Here is a 21,563-nt window from a genome sequence, read left to right on the forward strand (position 1 = left end):
AAATGTACTTTACAAACTCGTCGATGTAGTTTTGATGGTAATAACATGCTCAGTGAATGACATTGACCCAAACATGTATCTTCATTTTATAACAGGCATCTGGTACTACACTTAGTTCTCAGTTTGCTTGCCTTACCTTTTACTGCTTTACTCCCTTGGCAATTTCACATGGCAGTATCTTCTGGGTCATGTTAGTCAATCATGGAAGCAGCTGATTGTTATTTTACAGAGAAGGCGGCAGTGAAAGGCGGGACCATTTCACCCTCCAGGTGACCCAGGAAGTGCACAAGTCTAAAAGCACAACTTGCAAACAGATTTTCTTTAACCTAATGGTTGCAGATTTTTTAAAAGGAAAATACATGTTTACTAAAGCAAGTATTTGTTTCAAAACTACTCAATTGAGACCTGTATAATGAATGTATGTGCATGGAGGATAACATTCTGGAACAATGTTTAGCTCCTGTCATTTGCTTGGTCTCATCTCACGATACAGTGCCAAACCTCAGACTTTTTCCAATGCTACAAACACATCTTACCTCATTTAACTTGGCAGCAATCTGACACACATCTCGAAGGTCCTCTACAACAGGGTCGGCCTGAGGTAACATGAGAAAGGGACAAGCTTACAGTAAGTCTCATTTCCAGGAAGAAAACACTGAAAGCAATAGAGCTAGACAGTGTGTGTTATAAAGGAATAGAACCAGACAGTGAGTGTTATAAACAATAGAGCCAGACAGCAAGTGTTATAAAGGAATACAGCCAGACGGTGACTGTTATAAACAATAGAGCCAGGCAGTGAGTGTTATAAACAATAGAGCCACAGTGAGTGTTATAAAGGAATAGAGCCAGACAGTGAGTGTTATAAACAATAGAGCCAGACAGCAAGTGTTATAAAGGAATACAGCCAGACAGTGACTGTTATAAACAATAGAGCCAGACAGTGAGTGTTATAAAGGAATAGAGCCAGACAGCGAGTGTTATAAATAGAGCCGGTATGTGTCTGTGTTTGGGTTATATCGACACGGCCACTTGTTTTCTTCTCGTGCTGATATTACTCATGTATTACTCCTTTAACCCTGTAATAGACAGTACAGCAGCCTGGAGCAAGTATTAAACACCAAAGGGAGCCTTTTTTAACGTTTTCATTTAGACGTGTATTCTATGAAATCTGTACACAAGATGGTACCGGTGCTGGAAGGTGTCTTCAGGGATCCTTTCAGGCATTCTTATTTCAGAGGACCAGGATGACGATGTTCAAGTTCATCCCAAACATGCTCAATTGAGGTATCAACAGTGTTGGATTTGAGAGATATTTTTGTAATTGTACAAGGTGGTAAACATTCCAAATCCTAATAAACGGCGAGACTGAGTCCTTTATTTTAGAATGTCTGCCTCCAAATTCACTGCACTTAAACAAATCTTCATCATTATACATTCTTACTTTATAAGAAACACCTTCAGCAGGTTCTGTTGAATTTCTTTTGCTTCCGCCCCTCGGATACCCTACACATCGGTGCTTTTAACTTTGCTCTCTTCAGTAGTAGGCTCCACGATTGCCGTGGTGATGGAATGTTTTTTTTTTTCAGCTTAATTAAACTAGTTCCATTTCATACACTATAGAAATCAAAAGCTGTAGTGTACCGTGACATATCCCACGGCAATGGAGAGATCCGATTCATTATCACGGTTGTGAGGGTGTATAATTTAGCATATTCAGAATTAACAGCGAGGAACCAAAAGGGGGAGTTGATGACATGAAAGAAAATGAATGGGGTTTAACAAAGGTATCAGCCAACGACATGAAGGAAAATGAATGAGGTTTAACAAAGGTATCAGCCAACGACATGAAGGAAAATGAATGAGGTTTAACAAAGGTATCAGCCAACGACATGAAGGAAAATGAATGGGGTTTAACAAAGGTATCAGCCAACGACATGAAGGAAAATGAATGAGGTTTAACAAAGGTATCAGTCAACGACATGAAGGAAAATGAATGAGGTTTAACAAAGGTATCAGCCAACGACATGAAGGAAAATGAATGAGGTTTAACAAAGGTATCAGCCAACGACGTGAAGGAAAATGAATGAGGTTTAACAAAGGTATCAGCCAACGACGTGAAGGAAAATGAATGAGGTTTAACAAAGGTATCAGCCAACGACGTGAAGGAAAATGAATGAGGTTTAACAAAGGTATCAGCCAACGACATGAAGGAAAATGGATGTTAAAGCTGTGTAACTGCCTGGTGTCTTACTGAGTTTGCTGTTTTGATAGAGAGCAGCGTGTAGGTTCCGTCCTGTGCAAACACATAGGCGAAGGCTCGTGGGTCAGTCTCATCCTTCTTAATGAAAGAGATGTGCTCGTTTGGGTGCGTGTGTGCTGCATGCTGCAGGAGAATAAAGAGAATCACAGAGTTTCATTGCAATCCTCAACAAGGAGGGGGAATTAGAACCAGTGGCTATTAAAGTGTTAAATAACTCATTGCAGCAATTACAAGAGACACTGCGTTTAACTTTGCTGTGTCACATGTTGTCCATATCGCAACTTTTTGTTTCAACATATTCCCAAAAGTTTGATACATCTCAGGTAAAAAAAAAAAAAAAGAAAGAATTACTATTTTTCAACTTTTACTCAGGAACAAAATGCTGGTGACTGAAATGAGTGTCATGTTGTTGGAACAGAAAAGCAGCGTTGCTGCAGAAGGGAGCCTGCTCTGGATACACTGCGATCCTTGGAAGAGATGTTTCATTCTCCTGACGAATGCTCCCGTGTGAATGCTAAGAAATGTATTACCCATTGGATTTTATGACCCATGATGTGTGATTAGAAATTTAAAAAAAAGTCAGCAGTATGTTTAAAAATATAACTGTGATACAAACACGGGACCCAGTGAAGATAATGTAAACTTTGCAGATGGTTCTGTAACACTTTAAAGGTAACTGTAACTAACAAAATAATAAGTAACAAATAATAAAAAGAGTAAGTAGCGGGGTTCCAAAAAATATAGTGTTACACGTCCCCACGTGTAGCTACAACTGCTTAAATAACACACTGTACCTTTTCTTTACATTGTTAATATCCTGACAACTTTTAATATTTACAACTTTAAAGTTGTTTCAAAGCTCTTTTCAAAATGTCCGCTGTAGTGCACCAATAGTATAAGAATTATTGCCCATATTGTCAAACAAGTAACACAATAACAATCCATGATGTGGTACGGAACAGAAAAGCCAGCGCACTTTGTCAGGATGTTAGCTGTTCAGGGGGAGCAGGACTGAGCATGCTGTTAAGAGGGTTCTGTCACTGAGCTGTTCAGAGGGAGCAGAGCTGAGCATGCTGTTAAGAGGGTTCTGTCACTGAGCTGCTCAGAGGGAGCGGAGCTGAGCATGCTGTTAAGAGGGTTCTGTCACTGAGCTGCTCAGAGGGAGCGGAGCTGAGCATGCTGTTAAGAGGGTTCTGTCACTGAGCTGCTCAGAGGGAGCGGAGCTGAGCATGCTGTTAAGAGGGTTCTGTCACTGAGCTGCTCAGAGGGAGCAGAGCTGAGCATGCTGTTAAGAGGGTTCTGTCACTGAGCTGCTCAGAGGGAGCGGAGCTGAGCATGCTGTTAAGAGGGTTCTGTCACTGAGCTGCTCAGGGGGAGTGGAGCTGAGCATGCTGTTAAGAGGGTTCTGTCACTGAGCTGCTCAGAGGGAGCGGAGCTGAGCATGCTGTTAAGAGGGTTCTGTCACTGAGCTGCTCAGAGGGAGTGGAGCTGAGCATGCTGTTAAGAGGGTTCTGTCACTGAGCTGCTCAGAGGGAGCGGAGCTGAGCATGCTGTTAAGAGGGTTCTGTCACTGAGCTGCTCTGAGCCGCTCAGTTACTGAACACACCCAGTGTCATTTTTCAGCAGACCATGTGTAACGTCAAGACTAAAAACGCACATTTACAAAATGGCTTTCTTATCTTGGTGGGTTTTAATGTAACTTTAAAATTGCTGCTTTTGTATTATGTGTATACTGTTATTTATATATGTTATTTAAAAATGGTCTGATTGTGGCAGTTGTATGTGTGACATGCTATACAAATGTATTGTGGTTTGTTGTTTTTTTCTGCTATGTACTGTACAGTGCTTTGCGATATTTTTGTATAAAAAGCGCTATATAAATGCAGTAAGTAATAGCTAAGGTACTCGGATTGTTTGAGGTACTGAAGTGCTGATAACCTAGTGTAGTGCCAGATTCATATTGAGTCATACTGAGGAGCTCTGTATTTTGCTGGACAACTTGACTTATTTGCTCCTTTTTTCCATTTATTTTTCAGGGGCTCAATAAATCACTCGCCCTTTAGAGAGCATGTATGTATTTGAATGCTCTGTGTAAATTTTTTTCCTTAGAAAGCTGATTGTTTACTACCTAACAACAAACGGTATTGTGTACTGCTGAATATGGTAGTAAATATGAAGTACTGGTTAATATCAATTGAAAGGTAATATTTTTAGTTTTAAGTTTTAATTAGTTTAATATACCAGTAATTTCTTCTGGGCAAAGTCATGCACATCGTTTTAACAGTCAGATTACTGTAGGCATTTTACACATTTTCATAAAAGTGAGAGATTTAATTAGGGTACTTTGTAAGCTCCTGAAAAGTCTGGTTATAGTTTTAACTAAAGAACAGGCTTATCAGTGCTTAGTATCTGGCTTTGTGCCTTGTGAATCAGGCCAGAGCTTGTAATATGAAACCACACAAAAAATTTAAAAGAAAAAATCAGAGGGATTTCTCACATGTAACACGTCACCACAGCTTAACTGAGACCCTTCTTCCCAGTGAAACTGACTCTCCAACGTGCGAGTCAAGGGATTCCAGCCAATGTATGCTGTATTTTTAGTACTTTGATTTGTGTATGGATGTCTGATTGAAACATGTTGCTATGATTACGAATTATTACCCAAAACATGTATTTTAAACTTGGCATTAATTCTAGTTGTGAGAGGGTTGACACCGTCAGACTCAATTAGTGATTGCAGCTCTGAAAATAATTCCATAACCCTTACCTGCAGTGCACTCCATTCGATATGCAGCTCTGAACAGAATTCCATAACCCTTACCTGCAGTGCACTCCATTCGATATGCAGCTCTGAACAGAATTCCATAACCCTTACCTGCAGTGCACTCCATTCGATATGCAGCTCTGAAAAGAATTCCATAACCCTTACCTGCAGTGCACTCCATTCGATATGCAGCTCTGAACAGAATTCCATAACCCTTACCTGCAGTGCACTCCATTCGATATGCAGCTCTCAAATGTGCAATTTTGAAAGAGGCACGTGTTTTAGCAAACAAGTATTTCCATTTTAAAACATTATCTGGCACTGCACAAGGTTAAATAAATCTCTGTTTGCAAGCCATGCTTTTAGCCTGTCTTGCACTCCCTGGGGCCTGCAGGGGGAATTGTCCCCACTCTTTCACTGGATTCTTTCCTGTCAATAACCGGCTTCCCATATTGACTGACAAGCTTTCAGCCAGTGACATGACCCGAAAGACACTGCTGGAGTGATCAAGGAAGTAAAGCAGGAACAGACTTCCTGGCAGGCAAGGCAAGCAACTTAATGAAGTACGAGATGGTTTTTTTTAATAACATTTGAGGCCTGTGTAGCTAATGGAGGTGCAAAACTGGTGCGATTTATGGAATTATTTTGTTATAACACAGGTCAGAAAGTGGCGCTGTATGTTTTTAGTTTCTTATTCTTTTACCTGTGTGTGCTCATTGTGGATTGCAGCTCCTTTTCTTAAAAAAGAAAACTTCAAAGTTCTAGTAGAAATTCCAGATGCACAGTCCATACAGCAGTGTCACAGGCTGGCTGATGGTCAAGCAGATGCCACACTAACGGAGTACGTAGTGGCACACTTATTTATCAACAGGGATCCTAGTTTACCGCAGTAAAAATATTAGATTCTCCAATAAAAAAAATAGAAACTGTGTTATTCTGTGTGTAAAATAAAAGGCTAAAAATGGGTTTCCCTGCCACATTATAAGACACACAAACAGTACTAGTGGGTAACAGTTAACACAGGAAGTATTAATTGTTGTTCTTATTACACTTGTTGTGTCTCTATGTTGTATTTTAGTTTATAACTTTAATTATTCTTGAACTGTAACCTTGTATTACAGTGAAGCACGTATAAGTGCCGTTGGATAAACGCATTTGCTAAATAAATAAATAAAATAAAAATGGTTACACTTTCAAATTTTAAGCAAGTTACAAGCTTAATTGGGGCCCCTACGAGGTCGCCGTTTGTTTGGGACATTTTACAAAAACTGCATGTGGGCAGACGGGCCCACACACACACAGGAAGAGAGGTGCACAGAAGCTTGCTTTCAGTTAATATTGTTCTTTTATGAAGGCTAAGCATTTCTCTCGATTACAGCATACCTGGTCTCCGAGTCTCTCAAGCAAGCCTGCTAATGTACAATACCAAATGCCCTACGCCCTCTACCTCCTGGGAGAGATCCATCGCTAGTCCTGCTACATCAGAGGCACCAGTCTGCAGGATCAAATGTATGAATCAGGCTCAATTTACGTATTCATTTATTTCAGTTTTAGGGCCAATTTAAAAACCTGTCCTGTCTTAAATGTGCATTGCATGCCTCTTTACATTTTAGAAACTTTCCTTTTTCATTTACTTGGGGGTTGGAATTGTAGAAAAAAGGCAGGTAAAGGTAAATGTGTACAATGCAGGAGGCTGAAGGAAATTCAAATGTGGATGAACGGTTTAAGTTCATAGTGTTTGTTTCTCTCGCTACAAAAAAAAGGACAGAAAATCTATTCCCTTTATTTGTTAAACTGCATTGTTTTGTTCTACTGGTCTACTGGTCCGTAGAAGGAATCTACGAACAGGTTTGGAAAAAAAAACAAAAAAAAACACATTGTTTTTGTTTTGCTATATATATATCATTTGCTATACATATATAATTCTGCTGCTATTGTATATATTAGGTGCTGGACTTTCTGGTAAACTAACAAAACCACTGATCCATTAACCTTATGCACTTGCTAATGCTTTTGTACTTTACTGCCTGGGACTGAAGCTTTTTTTTATGGCTGTGATCCACATTGCATCATTTTGTGTTCTATGTTCCCACTGATGTTTGAATGTCAATTAAAATGATCATTAACAACAGTGAGATTTTATTATTATCACTTGCATGTGATTTCTGTCATATGGTACAAGGCAATAGAGGCAAACACAGTTTAACAAGCCTCATGCCCAGCTATGATCAGCAAAGAAAATTGGTTGGTACTGAAAAAATGCGTCAATTGAAAATAAAGTACAATTTAGGAAATATCATCCTGCAATGAACAGGTTTTTAACAGGTTCCTACGATGTCGTGTACGGTGCACTCGCACATTTCAAACTTTGCATGTGATTCGTATCAAATTAGCTTTATACTGGGTTTGTTTACATCTGAATATCTCATAGGGAGTTCAAAGCAACCCACTAACACATATGAGTGAGTCTCAATGGGGCTGACGACGGACCACCCTGTAGTGGATGAACTATCCTTAAGAGTGTAGAAAATGTCAACCGTGTTCACAGCGCTGTACGGTGCACAACCGTAGAACTGTATAAGAACAATATAGGCTATGTAATAACCGCAGACAGATGGACACACTGATGGTGTTCCTCACATTTTTATATGGCAGCTCCACAATCGGGAGAATATAATTTATTATGGAGGGAAAAATATATAAAGTGCAATGCCAATCACATGAAATATATAAAGTGCAATGCCAATCACATGAAATATATAAAGTGCAATGCCAATCACATGAAATATATAAAGTGCAATGCCAATCACATGAAATATATAAAGTGCAATGCCAATCACATGAAATATATAAAGTGCAATGCCAATCACATGAAATATAAAAACTTTTTTTTGCTTTGAAACTGGAAAATTAATGGTCCCCTTTCAATTCGAAGATGACCGCCAAATCAATACTTTTGGGATATGCCTGCTTGTCAGGTATTCGCTGAGTATTTTATATCAAAGCTGCCAATAGGCCCCTCCATGGAGTGGCGTCCTCGGTCCCGCCTTCGGTATCTTTGAAAAGCTCTGGATACTAACTGAAGTGAACTGCTTGAATACCGGAAGCAGTTTTATTTTAAAGCAAAGTTGTCTGTGTTAATGTTTATATATTATATGTGTATTGATTTGGTTATTAACAAACAAACAAAAAAAAGCCTTGCATGTTTTTTGCCCCTCCCGAAGTGTAAAAAAAAAGAATCTGTTTTTTCTGCGTTACTCTGCAGCAAACGGATTCCTAGGATCCCTGGTTATCAATAATGAACAAAACAAGCAAAACACAGGAATCCCCAGGAGTTCCAGGGGGTTCTACTCTGCCTTTCCATGCTGGCTGCAGCCTTTCACACCTCCCCGTATAAAACCAAACTGAATGAGTGACTGCAGCCTTTCACACACACCTGTATAGAAACCAAACTGAATGAGTTACTGCAGCCTTTCACACACACCTGTATAAAACCAAACTGAATGAGTTACTGCAGCCTTTCACACACACCTGTATAAAAACAAACTGAATGAGTTACTGCAGCCTTTCACACACACCTGTATAAAACCAAACTGAATGAGTTACTGCAGCCTTTCACACACACCTGTATAAAACCAAACTGAATGAGTTACTGCAGCCTTTCACACACACCCGTATAAAACCAAACTGAATGAGTTACTGCAGCCTTTCACACACACCCCTATAGATACCAAACTGAATGAGTTACTGCAGCCTTTCACACACACCTGTATAAAACCAAACTGAATGAGTTACTGCAGCCTTTCACACACACCTGTATAGATACCAAACTGAATGAGTTACTGCAGCCTTTCACACACACCTGTATAGAAATCAAACTGAATGAGTTACTGCAGCCTTTCACACACACCTGTATAGAAACCAAACTGAATGAGTTACTGCAGCCTTTCACACACACCTGTATAAAACCAAACTGAATGAGTTACTGCAGCCTCACACACACACCTGTATAGAAACCAAACTGAATGAGTTACTGCAGCCTTTCACACACACCTGTATAAAACCAAACTGAATGAGTTACTGCAGCCTTTCACACACACCTGTATAAAACCAAACTGAATGAGTTACTGCAGCCTTTCACACACACCTGTATAGAAACCAAACTGAATGAGTTACTGCAGCCTTTCACACACACCTGTATAAAACCAAACAGAATGAGTTACTGCAGCCTTTCACACACACCCCTATAGATACCAAACTGAATGAGTTACTGCAGCCTTTCACACACACCCCTATAGATACCAAACTGAATGAGTTACTGCAGCCTTTCACACACACCTGTATAAAACCAAACTGAATGAGTTACTGCAGCCTTTCACACACACCTGTATAGAAACCAAACTGAATGAGTTACTGCAGCCTTTCACACACACCTGTATAAAACCAAACTGAATGAGTTACTGCAGCCTTTCACACACCTGTATAGAAACCAAACTGAATGAGTTACTGCAGCCTTTCACACACACCTGTATAGAAACCAAACTGAATGAGTTACTGCAGCCTCACACACACCCCTACAGATACCAAACTGAATGAGTTACTGCAGCCTTTCACACACACCTGTATAGAAACCAAACTGAATGAGTTACTGCAGCCTTTCACACACACCTGTATAGAAACCAAACTGAATGAGTTACTGCAGCCTTTCACACACACCCCTATAGATACCAAACTGAATGAGTTACTGCAGCCTTTCACACACACCTGTATAAAACCAAACTGAATGAGTTACTGCAGCCTTTCACACACACCTGTATAGAAACCAAACTGAATGAGTTACTGCAGCCTTTCACACACACCTGTATAAAACCAAACAGAATGAGTTACTGCAGCCTTTCACACACACCCCTATAGATACCAAACTGAATGAGTTACTGCAGCCTTTCACACACACCTGTATAAAACCAAACAGAATGAGTTACTGCAGCCTTTCACACACACCCCTATAGATACCAAACTGAATGAGTTACTGCAGCCTTTCACACACACCTGTATAAAACCAAACAGAATGAGTTACTGCAGCCTTTCACACACACCCCTATAGATACCAAACTGAATGAGTTACTGCAGCCTTTCACACACACCCCTATAGATACCAAACTGAATGAGTTACTGCAGCCTTTCACACACACCTGTATAAAACCAAACTGAATGAGTTACTGCAGCCTTTCACACACACCTGTATAGAAACCAAACTGAATGAGTTACTGCAGCCTTTCACACACACCTGTATAAAACCAAACTGAATGAGTTACTGCAGCCTTTCACACACCTGTATAGAAACCAAACTGAATGAGTTACTGCAGCCTTTCACACACACCTGTATAAAACCAAACTGAATGAGTTACTGCAGCCTTTCACACACACCTGTATAAAACCAAACTGAATGAGTTACTGCAGCCTTTCACACACACCTGTATAGAAACCAAACTGAATGAGTTACTGCAGCCTTTCACACACACCTGTATAAAACCAAACTGAATGAGTTACTGCAGCCTTTCACACACACCTGTATAAAACCAAACTGAATGAGTTACTGCAGCCTTTCACACACACCTGTATAGAAACCAAACTGAATGAGTTACTGCAGCCTTTCACACACACCCCTATAGATACCAAACTGAATGAGTTACTGCAGCCTTTCATACACACCCCTATAGATACCAAACTGAATGAGTTATACCCTATATGTGCCTTACTACAAGAAAATAATAAACAGGGGAACCTTGGCCACAAATACCTACCCCTGACTTCTCATCAATGATTTGAATTCCTGCCGCAGACACCTTTAACCAGATCCTCTGCTTGTGCTGTCCAGAGTTACGAGCTGCCACCTCTCGCCCCTGAGAAACACAACACAGTCCTATGAGTTATTGAGAATCAGAAAACAATGTATACATGTTATCTGTGGTGCAAAACCAGTCCTCCCAATAACTCATTCAAAAAGAATATGCTACCATACTTTGGTAAGTTACAGGGTCTTACTTTTAGGTAGTATTGTTACCGTTTTACTTCCTAGGTCATTTAGTCCCTTATAAAGTTTGCCATGGTACATTTGCACAATCATTTTACAATTCGCGGTATTGCATTCATCAACCATTTCCCATTTTTTAATGAACACAATAGTGGACTACATAGAAAACAAATGGATCTGGATTCCCTAAATGTTCATGTATTTCATATTGTGATAGAGATGGTTCTTCGTGATACATAGTGTATAATACAGGGTTATAAAGGCTGCCACACACCACATGTGAAGCCATGACTTGAGGGGTGACGCGACACTGCCAAATGATCAGAGGAGACACTGATGAAATCTGAAATGATCTCTCATACCAGAGACACTGATGAAATCTGAAATGATCTCTCACACCAGAGACACTGATGAAATCTGAAATGATCTCTCACACCAGAGGCACTGATGAAATCTGAAATGATCTCTCACGCCAGAGACACTGATGAAATCTGAAATGATCTCATACCAGAGACACTGATGAAATCTGAAATGATCTCTCACACCAGAGACACTGATGAAATCTGAAATGATCTCTCACACCAGAGACACTGATGAAATCTGAAATGATCTCTCACACCAGACACTGATGAAATCTGAAATGATCTCTCACACCAGAGACACTGATGAAATCTGAAATGATCTCTCACACCAGAGACCCTGATGAAATCTGAAATGATCTCTCACACCAGAGACCCTGATGAAATCTGAAATGATCTCTCACACCAGAGACCCTGATGAAATCTGAAATGATCTCTCACACCAGAGACCCTGATGAAATCTGAAATGATCTCTCACACCAGAGACACTGATGAAATCTGAAATGATCTCTCACACCAGAGACCCTGATGAAATCTGAAATGATCTCTCACACCAGAGACCCTGATGAAATCTGAAATGATCTCTCACACCAGAGACCCTGATGAAATCTGAAATGATCTCTCACACCAGAGACCCTGATGAAATCTGAAATGATCTCTCACACCAGAGACACTGATGAAATCTGAAATGATCTCTCACACCAGAGACACTGATGAAATCTGAAATGATCTCTCACACCAGAGACACTGATGAAATCTGAAATGATCTCTCACACCAGAGACACTGATGAAATCTGAAATGATCTCTCACACCAGAGACACTGATGAAATCTGAAATGATCTCTCACGCCAGAGGCACTGATGAAATCTGAAATGATCTCTCACACCAGAGACACTGATGAAATCTGAAATGATCTCTCACACCAGAGACACTGATGAAATCTGAAATGATCTCTCACACCAGAGACACTGATGAAATCTGAAATGATCTCTCATACCAGAGACACTGATGAAATCTGAAATGATCTCTCATACCAGAGACCCTGATGAAATCTGAAATGATCTCTCACACCAGAGACCCTGATGAAATCTGAAATGATCTCTCACACCAGAGACCCTGATGAAATCTGAAATGATCTCTCACACCAGAGACCCTGATGAAATCTGAAATGATCTCTCACACCAGAGACACTGATGAAATCTGAAATGATCTCATACCAGAGACACTGATGAAATCTGAAATGATCTCTCACACCAGAGACACTGATGAAATCTGAAATGATCTCTCACACCAGAGACACTGATGAAATCTGAAATGATCTCTCACACCAGAGACACTGATGAAATCTGAAATGATCTCTCACACCAGAGACACTGATGAAATCTGAAATGATCTCTCACACCAGAGACCCTGATGAAATCTGAAATGATCTCTCACACCAGAGACCCTGATGAAATCTGAAATGATCTCTCACACCAGAGACCCTGATGAAATCTGAAATGATCTCTCACACCAGAGACCCTGATGAAATCTGAAATGATCTCTCACACCAGAGACACTGATGAAATCTGAAATGATCTCTCACACCAGAGACACTGATGAAATCTGAAATGATCTCTCACACCAGAGACCCTGATGAAATCTGAAATGATCTCTCACACCAGAGACCCTGATGAAATCTGAAATGATCTCTCATACCAGAGGCACTGATGAAATCTGAAATGATCTCTCACACCAGAGACCCTGATGAAATCTGAAATGATCTCTCACACCAGAGACACTGATGAAATCTGAAATGATCTCTCACACCAGAGACACTGATGAAATCTGAAATGATCTCTCACACCAGAGACACTGATGAAATCTGAAATGATCTCTCACGCCAGAGACACTGATGAAATCTGAAATGTAACTGGGTTATTTTTGATAAACTGTATTTTATGTATAGTCACTGCTTTGCTTTGTATAAAACTTGCGTACATTATAACAATTCAATTTTTTGGAACATGATTTATGCCTATATATCTTTAATACTCACAGAAAGAAATAAACCTACATCCAGTATATCCAGTTCTTTAGCAATGCACTCGTTATATTCACCCTCATAGTTTTGTCGTTTGTTATTTATAAGTTTAAATTTAATCATTGTAAAAAAAACTGAGCTCTGAAGTTATTCAACGAACAAAAAAGTTTTTCGATGCTAGAGATCTCAACGCTTGTTGTATAATCACTCGTACGCAGACTCTGCCCTCTGCCTGTAACATTATGTATGATGAGCAATCTCTATCACAGTGTGAAACATCAGATAAGAATGAATAACAGTGTATCAATACACAATGAACCGTTCCCTGTTGGAGTCCTGGATATTAATTCAGAGCACAAACCCAGGGAGTTTCTGTTTACCTTGAGCTTCATCATGGAGTCCAGACACATTTTGTCTCCCTGTGCTTCAGGCACTGTATCAATGCCGATTAGTTTAGCCTTGTAACGAACCCCCTCGCCTTGGAACCTGGCTGTCAGGTACTCAGCTGTCTTCACAAACCCTGAGCACAGGAAACAGTGTTAACAGTACTACACTGACACAAGCCCTGGGCACAGGAAACAGTGTTGACAGTACTACACTGACACAAGCCCTGAGCACAGGAAACAGTGTTAACAGTACTACACTGACACAAGCCCTGAGCACAGGAAACAGTGTTAACAGTACTACACTGACAGGAGGAGATGGAAACAGAGATAGAACAAGAGAATTTACAAAAAAGGGAATTGACTCTCAGGGACCCCTGCACTCCCCTGACTGTATGACTCACCCTGCACACCACGCAGCCGTGCCTTTACCAGGGAAGACTCTCAGGGACCCCTGCACTCCCCTGACTGTATGACTCACCCTGCACACCACGCGGCCGTGCCTTTACCAGGGAAGACTCTCAGGGACCCCTGCACTCCCATGACTGTATGACTCACCCTGCACACCACGCAGCCGTGTCTTTACCAGGGAAGACTCTCAGGGACCCCTGCACTCCCCTGACTGTATGTCTCCCCCTGCACACCACGCGGCCGTGCCATCACCAGGGAAGACTCTCAGGGACCCCTGCACTCCCATGACTGTATGACTCACCCTGCACACCACGCGGCCGTGCCTTTACCAGGGGAAACGCTCGGGGACCTCTGCACTCCCCTGACTGTATGACTCACCCTGCACACCACGCGGCCGTGCCTTTACCAGGGAAGACTCTCAGGGACCCCTGCGCTCCCCTGACTGTACGACTCACCCTACACACCACACGGCTGTGCCTTTACCAGGGAAGTCTCTCAGGGAACCCCTAATAGAAGAATGTTTGAGTCCTGCCTTCACTGGTACATTGAGAGATACTAGGATTTATACCATGTGGTTACATTTCTAGGATTTATACCATGTGGTTACATTTCCTTGTTCCTTTTTGAAGGAAGTTCCTTTTTGAGGTTAGTGACCGGTTAGAAACAACATAAGAACATAAGAAAGTTTACAAACGAGAGGGGGCCATTCAGCCCATCTTGCTCGTTTGGTTGTTAGTAGCTTATTGATCCCAGAATCTCATCAAGCAGCTTCTTGAAGTAACCCAGGGTGTCAGCTTCAACAACATTACTGGGGTGTTGGTTCCAGACCCTCACAATTCTCTGTGTAAAAAAGTGCCTCCTATTTTCTGTTCTGAATGCCCCTTTATCTAATCTCCATTTGTGACCTCTGGTCCTTGTTTCTTTAGGTCAAAAAAGTCCCCTGGGTTGACATTGTCTATACCTTTTAAGATTTTGAATGCTTGAATCAGATCACCGCATAATCTTCTTTGTTCAAGACTGAATGATTCAATTCTTTAAGCCTGTCTGCATATGACATGCCTTTTAAACCCGGGATAATTCTGGTTGCTCTTCTTTGCACTCTTTCTACAGCAGCAATATCCTTTTTGTAACAAGGTGACCAGAACTGAACACAATATTATAGGTGAGCTCTTACTAATGCATTGTAAAGTTTTAACATTACTTCCCTTGACTTAAATTCAACACTTCTCACAATATATCCGAGCATCTTGTTGGCCTTTTTTTTATAGCTTCCCCACATTGTCTAGATGAAGACATTTCTGAGTCAACATAAACTCCTAGGTCTTTTTCATAGATTCCTTCTTCAATTTCAGGATCTCCCATATGATATTTATAATGCACATTTTTATTGCCTGGTTAGTGACCAAATACATTCTATTGTTAAGCATGTTACGTATCCTTTAAAGCAAACTGTATTTATAAAACATTGACATTCACAAAATACCAACTTTGGATGTGTAATAGGGATAGTATTGTGTTGCTTTGCATAGATGTCAATTCTATTTGAATGCTGACATTATTGATCAACCTGATGGCCAAGCAGTGCATCACAGAGAGTCTCTGTCGTATGTTTCCTTTACTGGTCCCCACGCAAATCTGCACTCAAATTTCCTAAAATCTGCAAAGAGGAAAATGTATTTTCTGCAAAGAATTTGTCCAATTGTGCAGCAATGATTTTTGAATGAACAATAGTGTTGTATTAATAGGCCTACTTACTCATGCCTGGCTGCTTGAGACCAAGATACAGAGTTATTGCACTTATAAAATGGCTTTAGAAATAAAATAAAAAAACAATATTTTTTTTAACTAAGTTTTATGTAATGTATCCTTCATCAGCCAATGCAGAATAGCCCCTATGTCTTTAGAAGCTACACATTTGCTGACAAAATGTAGTACATTTTTCATTATTCTAATGTTTTTAGCGCAGTTTGAAAATCTGAAAATATAGCTGCTTATTTAGATGTTTTATACACTTTGGTAAATTAAGTTGACATTTGAAATCACTGTTTCCCTGGTACAATAATCGCACTCTGCACCCTTATTTATTCCTCCAAACGCTCTGCCTGCGTCTCTGCTCAACACCTCAACACGTCTCTGTTTAACATCTCCAGAACCTCACTGTCAGTCAACCTCAACAAAACTGCTCACTGCATTATAATGCACAGTGCAATTACTGCAATGTATTTCACTTTTACCATACTTTTGATATGCACTACTTTAGTGCCACTCAACAGCAGTAATAGGTACCACTGAAGAACAATGTATTTCTGCTCTGCACTCAATTCAAGGCTGATTTTGCGAGGGATTACTTTATATACCATCCTCTAGTAAGCAGGGACTGATTCTGCGAGGGACTACTTTACATTACCATTCTCTAGTAAGCAGGGGCTGATTCTGAGAGGGATTACTTTATATACCTTCCTCCAGTAAGCAGGGGCTGATTCTGAGAGGGATTACTTTATATACCATCCTCCAGCAAGCAGGGACTGATTCTGCGAGGGACTACTTTACATTACCATCCTCTAGTAAGCAGGGGCTGATTCTGAGAGGGATTACTTTATATACCATCGTCTAGTAAGCAGGGGCTGATTCTGCGAGGGACCACTTTACATTACCATCCTCTAGTAAGCAGGGGCTGATTCGGAGAGGGATTACTTTATATACCATCGTCTAGTAAGCAGGGGCTGATTCTGCGAGGGACTACTTTACATTACCATCCTCCAGGTGACGTACCCTCTGACAATGTGGCATGAATTATGAATCACCCCGTATGAAAAACCATGACATGTGATATATATATATGTCATGGCTCATCCATACAGCAATATTGTATTGTATATAATGTCTTTTGGCTCCTTGGTTAATCGCTTACTTTCACAGTTCATCGCAATTCAGAAGTTTAAATGTAATTTGGAAATTGTAAACACCTTGCTTTCCTTTGATATCTACTATCAGGGACAATAAGGAAGTTGTGCCTTTACTGCCTAGATGGGTTAATTATTTATCATGAAAAATCAGATACAACTGTCTCAGCATTTTACAGCTGTGAGGAAATTAAATACTTCAGTGCTGTCACAATGCAGCAACACCACTGTGTGCGCGTAGGACTTCAACCATCTTTATTTTTTTATTATTAACATTTTAACTTATCTACAAGTTTTCTTACTGTGTTTTCCCGTAGATACCCTCCTCATTCAGTAATGCTGGAGTTCTCATGTTCTTTTTACATATTATTATTATTTGTTTATTTAGCAGAAGCCTTTATCCAAGGCGACTTACAGAGACTAGGGTGTGTGAACTATGCATCAGCTGCAGAGTCACTTACAACTACGTCTCACCCGAAAGATGGAGCACAAGGAGGTTAAGTGACTTGCTCAGGGTCACACAATGAGTCAGTGGCTGAGGTGGGATTTGAACTGGGGATCTCCTGGTTACAAGCCCTTTTCTTTAACCACTGGACCACACAACCTCCTAAGAACATAAGAAAATGTTGTTTAACATCATCCATCAGTATAACCTTATAATGTAACAACTTGAATTTCAAACTATAATTCACAAAGGATTAACAATTACACAATTCAAAGTAAATCGGGGTCTGCTTGGGAAATGAATTTGTACAAAAGTTAATACAGTGAGCACTCAGATAACTGTTACTCAGATACACATCAGTCGCGTTTTACCAGCCTTGTATTAAGAATAAAATCAATCCCCATTATACATATGTAACAAATTAATGCGCTTACCCATCACACGGCATTTCTGACTCCGTCACCAGTTTTCTGATACTGAGCGCATCTCTTCAATGTTACAATGTACTTGTTTATCCGTCACCAGTTTTCTGATACTGAGCCCATCTCTTCAATGCTACAATGTACTTGTTTATCCGTCACCAGTTTTCTGATACTGAGCCCATCTCTTCAATGCTACAATGTACTTGTTTATCCGTCACCAGTTTTCTGATACTGAGCCCATCTCTTCAATGTTACAATGTACTTGTTTATCCGTCACCAGTTTTCTGATACTGAGCCCATCTCTTCAATGCTACAATGTACTTGTTTATCCGTCACCAGTTTTCTGATACTGAGCGCATCTCTTCAATGCTATAATGTACTTGTTTATCTGTCAGCCTGGGGTTTTTTTTTTTTCTCGCAAGCCAAATCAGTCTTTATTGTGCTGTTTGTTACACACTCCAATTTCACATGACGAAAAGGCAGCAAAAACAAAGCGAACGAGTAATGTAAAACAGTCAATCATTAAACACGTTTAGATACTGTGATGCTTTTTGCTTTAGTTGCTTTTGTGCATTTTCATTTGCAAGTGAACTGTGACATTAGAGCCTTATCGAGCACTATATTCTGCAATTTTGAATACTGACTTTGGATACTGTTTTAATTCTTGAAACTGGTATTGTTTTTAAACCTTTGCTAAATTGCATTGTCTTTTACGTTTTACGCAGTTCTGTGCATGGGTAACATTTAGATTTCATTTTGCTGTTGGGTCGTTAATGGGGAATTTTACATACTGCTACAATACATACCAGATTTAAAGGTATGCACTGTATTACAGTCCACGTGCAAGTCATCTCTTTTGGCAAGTAACATTTTCAGAATCATATCGTTCTGAATTAAAATACTTCTGTTGAAAATATAGTACTGTACCAACAAAACCAACTACAGTACATCTAAATGGAAGCGTACTTATTTTAAAGCACAGTCTTTTCAGCGATGTACACTGTATTTTTGATATTGTATCTTTTGTGTTCCCTGAAACGTACAAGGGTTGGAACGGGCCAAAATGAAATAATCAGATATGTATCACACTCGTTTAACCGTCACTGAAGTCCAGATTGTAGAGGCTCGGATATGTGAGTGCAGACTGTGTTTGGTTTTACTGAAAATAAGTGAAGAAAAAGCCATGAAACTGTAGCATACTAATAAGTGAAATTTGCTTTGATATTATGTCAGTGCATCATAGCAGTGGTCCAAAGCAAGGTACCAGTTTTATCATTAGATGATGCACTACACTGAAGTGGCACAGACAGGCTGAATATAGCTTAGAAAGACCCAATACTAGCTCTTTCATTCCTCTTTCAAGATAAATAAGAGACACAATACAATGTCATTGACATAGCTTTACATGCAGAGGGGCTCATAATAATAATCACTGAGTACTTCACAGGTTACAGATATTTGTATAAAACTGAGTGTATTAGATTTTGTAGATATCGGGCCTACAAACTGGTACTGGGAAAGCAAGCCAAAAAGCTTTGGGCAGTTGGAGAACATTTTTAAAAAGATATGTTCAAGGTCATGGTCTAAAAAAAGGAAATATTCTGAATTGCTTTTCATTTTACTTGAACTTGAGCAACCCTTGTGTTTTCAATTAGGCTCTCAGAATGTCAAAGCATTTTAAATGTTTAAACCACAGCAGGTTCTGTACAGATTATTTTAATACAGTATCAGCTTTTCATCTGTTTGTTATAATCAACTTATATCTTTGTTGGGACTATCAACTTGATTAGCCACTTATAAACATACAGTACTGTGTTCCTAAATGACGGGAGCAGCCTGTTAATAAAGAAAATCACAGCACAGTAAGAGAACACCAATATCTTCGTGAATGCTTGTTGAAACTGCATATGGCTTGCCAACTCTGGGGCAAAACATACAAAATACAAGCAAACACAGTAGCATGAGAGCAGATTATTGGAACAGGGTTCACTTGGGGTGCTGGTGGGACCTTTCGTCAGTAAGATGTAATGGGTTTGGTTCATGTACGATATTGACATTTTAAATGTATTTATTCATTTTATGAGCCTAACAGAACAAAGCATCCCAGTAGCATAATATAATATAATATACGAGTGAATCAAAACAGATTGAATGGGTTTCAATACGACGTGTGAATCATTGAAGTTAAAAACAACGTGGCACTGAATGATATTTAACAGATATCGTTTTATTACTATGCTATATTGATCTCAATGCAGACCAAAACATTTCCGATGGTCTATATGCCAGAATATTATTTTAAATTGAACCCCTGCTTTGATGTTTCTGGTGCTAATAAAAGGTATGTTTTCTTTGACACGACACGACAAGAGAATCTTGGCAACCAGCTGGACTGCCAAAGGGAATTCAGCTTGTTAATAAACAGCGGTGTGTTCCTCTATGTGTTTATCTTTCCAGCGATGTGTTCCTCTATGTGTTTATCTTTCCAGCGGTGTGTTCCTCTATGTGTTTATCTTTCCAGCGGTGTGCTCCTCTATGTGTTTATCTTTCCAGCGGTGTGTTCCTCTATGTGTTTATCTTTCCAGCGGTGTGCTCCTCTATGTGTTTATCTTTCCAGCGGTGTGTTCCTCTATGAGTTTATCTTTCCAGCAGTGTGTTCCTCTATGTGTTTATCTTTCCAGCGGTGTGCTCCTCTATGTGTTTATCTTTCCAGCGGTGTGTTCCTCTATGTGTTTATCTTTCCAGCGGTGTGCTCCTCTATGTGTTTATCTTTCCAGCGGTGTGCTCCTCTATGTGTTTATCTTTCCAGCGGTGTGTTCCTCTATGAGTTTATCTTTCCAGCGGTGTGTTCCTCTATGTGTTTATCTTTCCAGCGGTGTGCTTCTCTATGTGTTTATCTTTCCAGCGGTGTGTTCCTCTATGTGTTTATCTTTCCAGCAGTGTGTTCCTCTATGTGTTTATCTTTCCAAGTTGCATCTAAATCATGTGCAATTGAGTATTTTTAGTATCAACTCTGTTGGAAAAATGTTGTTATTTTTAAATGTTGAATTAATCTATATAAGCCTGACAAAGAGTGTTCAAATGCTTAACAGAGCATAGGCTGTGTGCAAACCGCAGTCCATGCACACTGCAAGCAAGGGTTGCAGGTTTGTGTCCTGCTTGTTTGATGGTGATTCTACAGGGAGAGTCACATTGGCTCGAGCGCTCCTACAAGTTTGGGTGGCTAAAATGCCAGGGACCGTTTCTCTCAGCTCACCAGGCAACCAGTGAGCTCAAGCTTGGGGATCGGAGGACACTCAGTTTACCTGAGCTGTTGTAGGGAGTTGCTGCTGTAAGGAAATATTTAAACTGGGGAGAAAATAGAGGAGCACTCAAAAGTAAACAAAAAAAACTTCATGCTACACGAACATGAATCATTTTAGTAGTAAATTAAAAATGTGCTTTAAAAATGAACGTGGGTTTAACGTGCCAGTAAATGCATTGTAGCATGTAATGTTTTAAACTGTCTGAAACACTTCACTTTGGAAAGTTGCATTATAAATACAGCAACAGATATTT

At 40.0% G+C, this 21,563-nt stretch overlaps 1 protein-coding gene across 3 annotated transcripts in view; it reads right to left on the bottom strand.

Moving 5' to 3' along the window:
* Positions 1–21,563, bottom strand: part of LOC117401259 (disabled homolog 2-like) — a 44,208-nt gene that overhangs the window by 15,949 nt on the left and 6,696 nt on the right. For all 3 annotated transcript variants that reach the window (XM_059015200.1, XM_059015201.1, XM_059015198.1), the window contains exons 3-6: positions 13,822–13,961; positions 10,829–10,927; positions 2,252–2,383; positions 537–596 (exon numbers count right to left, since the gene is read on the bottom strand). In XM_059015200.1, coding sequence (XP_058871183.1) covers positions 537–596; positions 2,252–2,383; positions 10,829–10,927; positions 13,822–13,961 — 431 coding nt within the window. The remainder of the gene's footprint in view (positions 1–536; positions 597–2,251; positions 2,384–10,828; positions 10,928–13,821; positions 13,962–21,563) is intronic.

The sequence above is a fragment of the Acipenser ruthenus genome, chromosome 49 (assembly GCF_902713425.1).
Source record: "Acipenser ruthenus chromosome 49, fAciRut3.2 maternal haplotype, whole genome shotgun sequence".
Classification (NCBI taxonomy): domain Eukaryota; kingdom Metazoa; phylum Chordata; class Actinopteri; order Acipenseriformes; family Acipenseridae; genus Acipenser; species Acipenser ruthenus.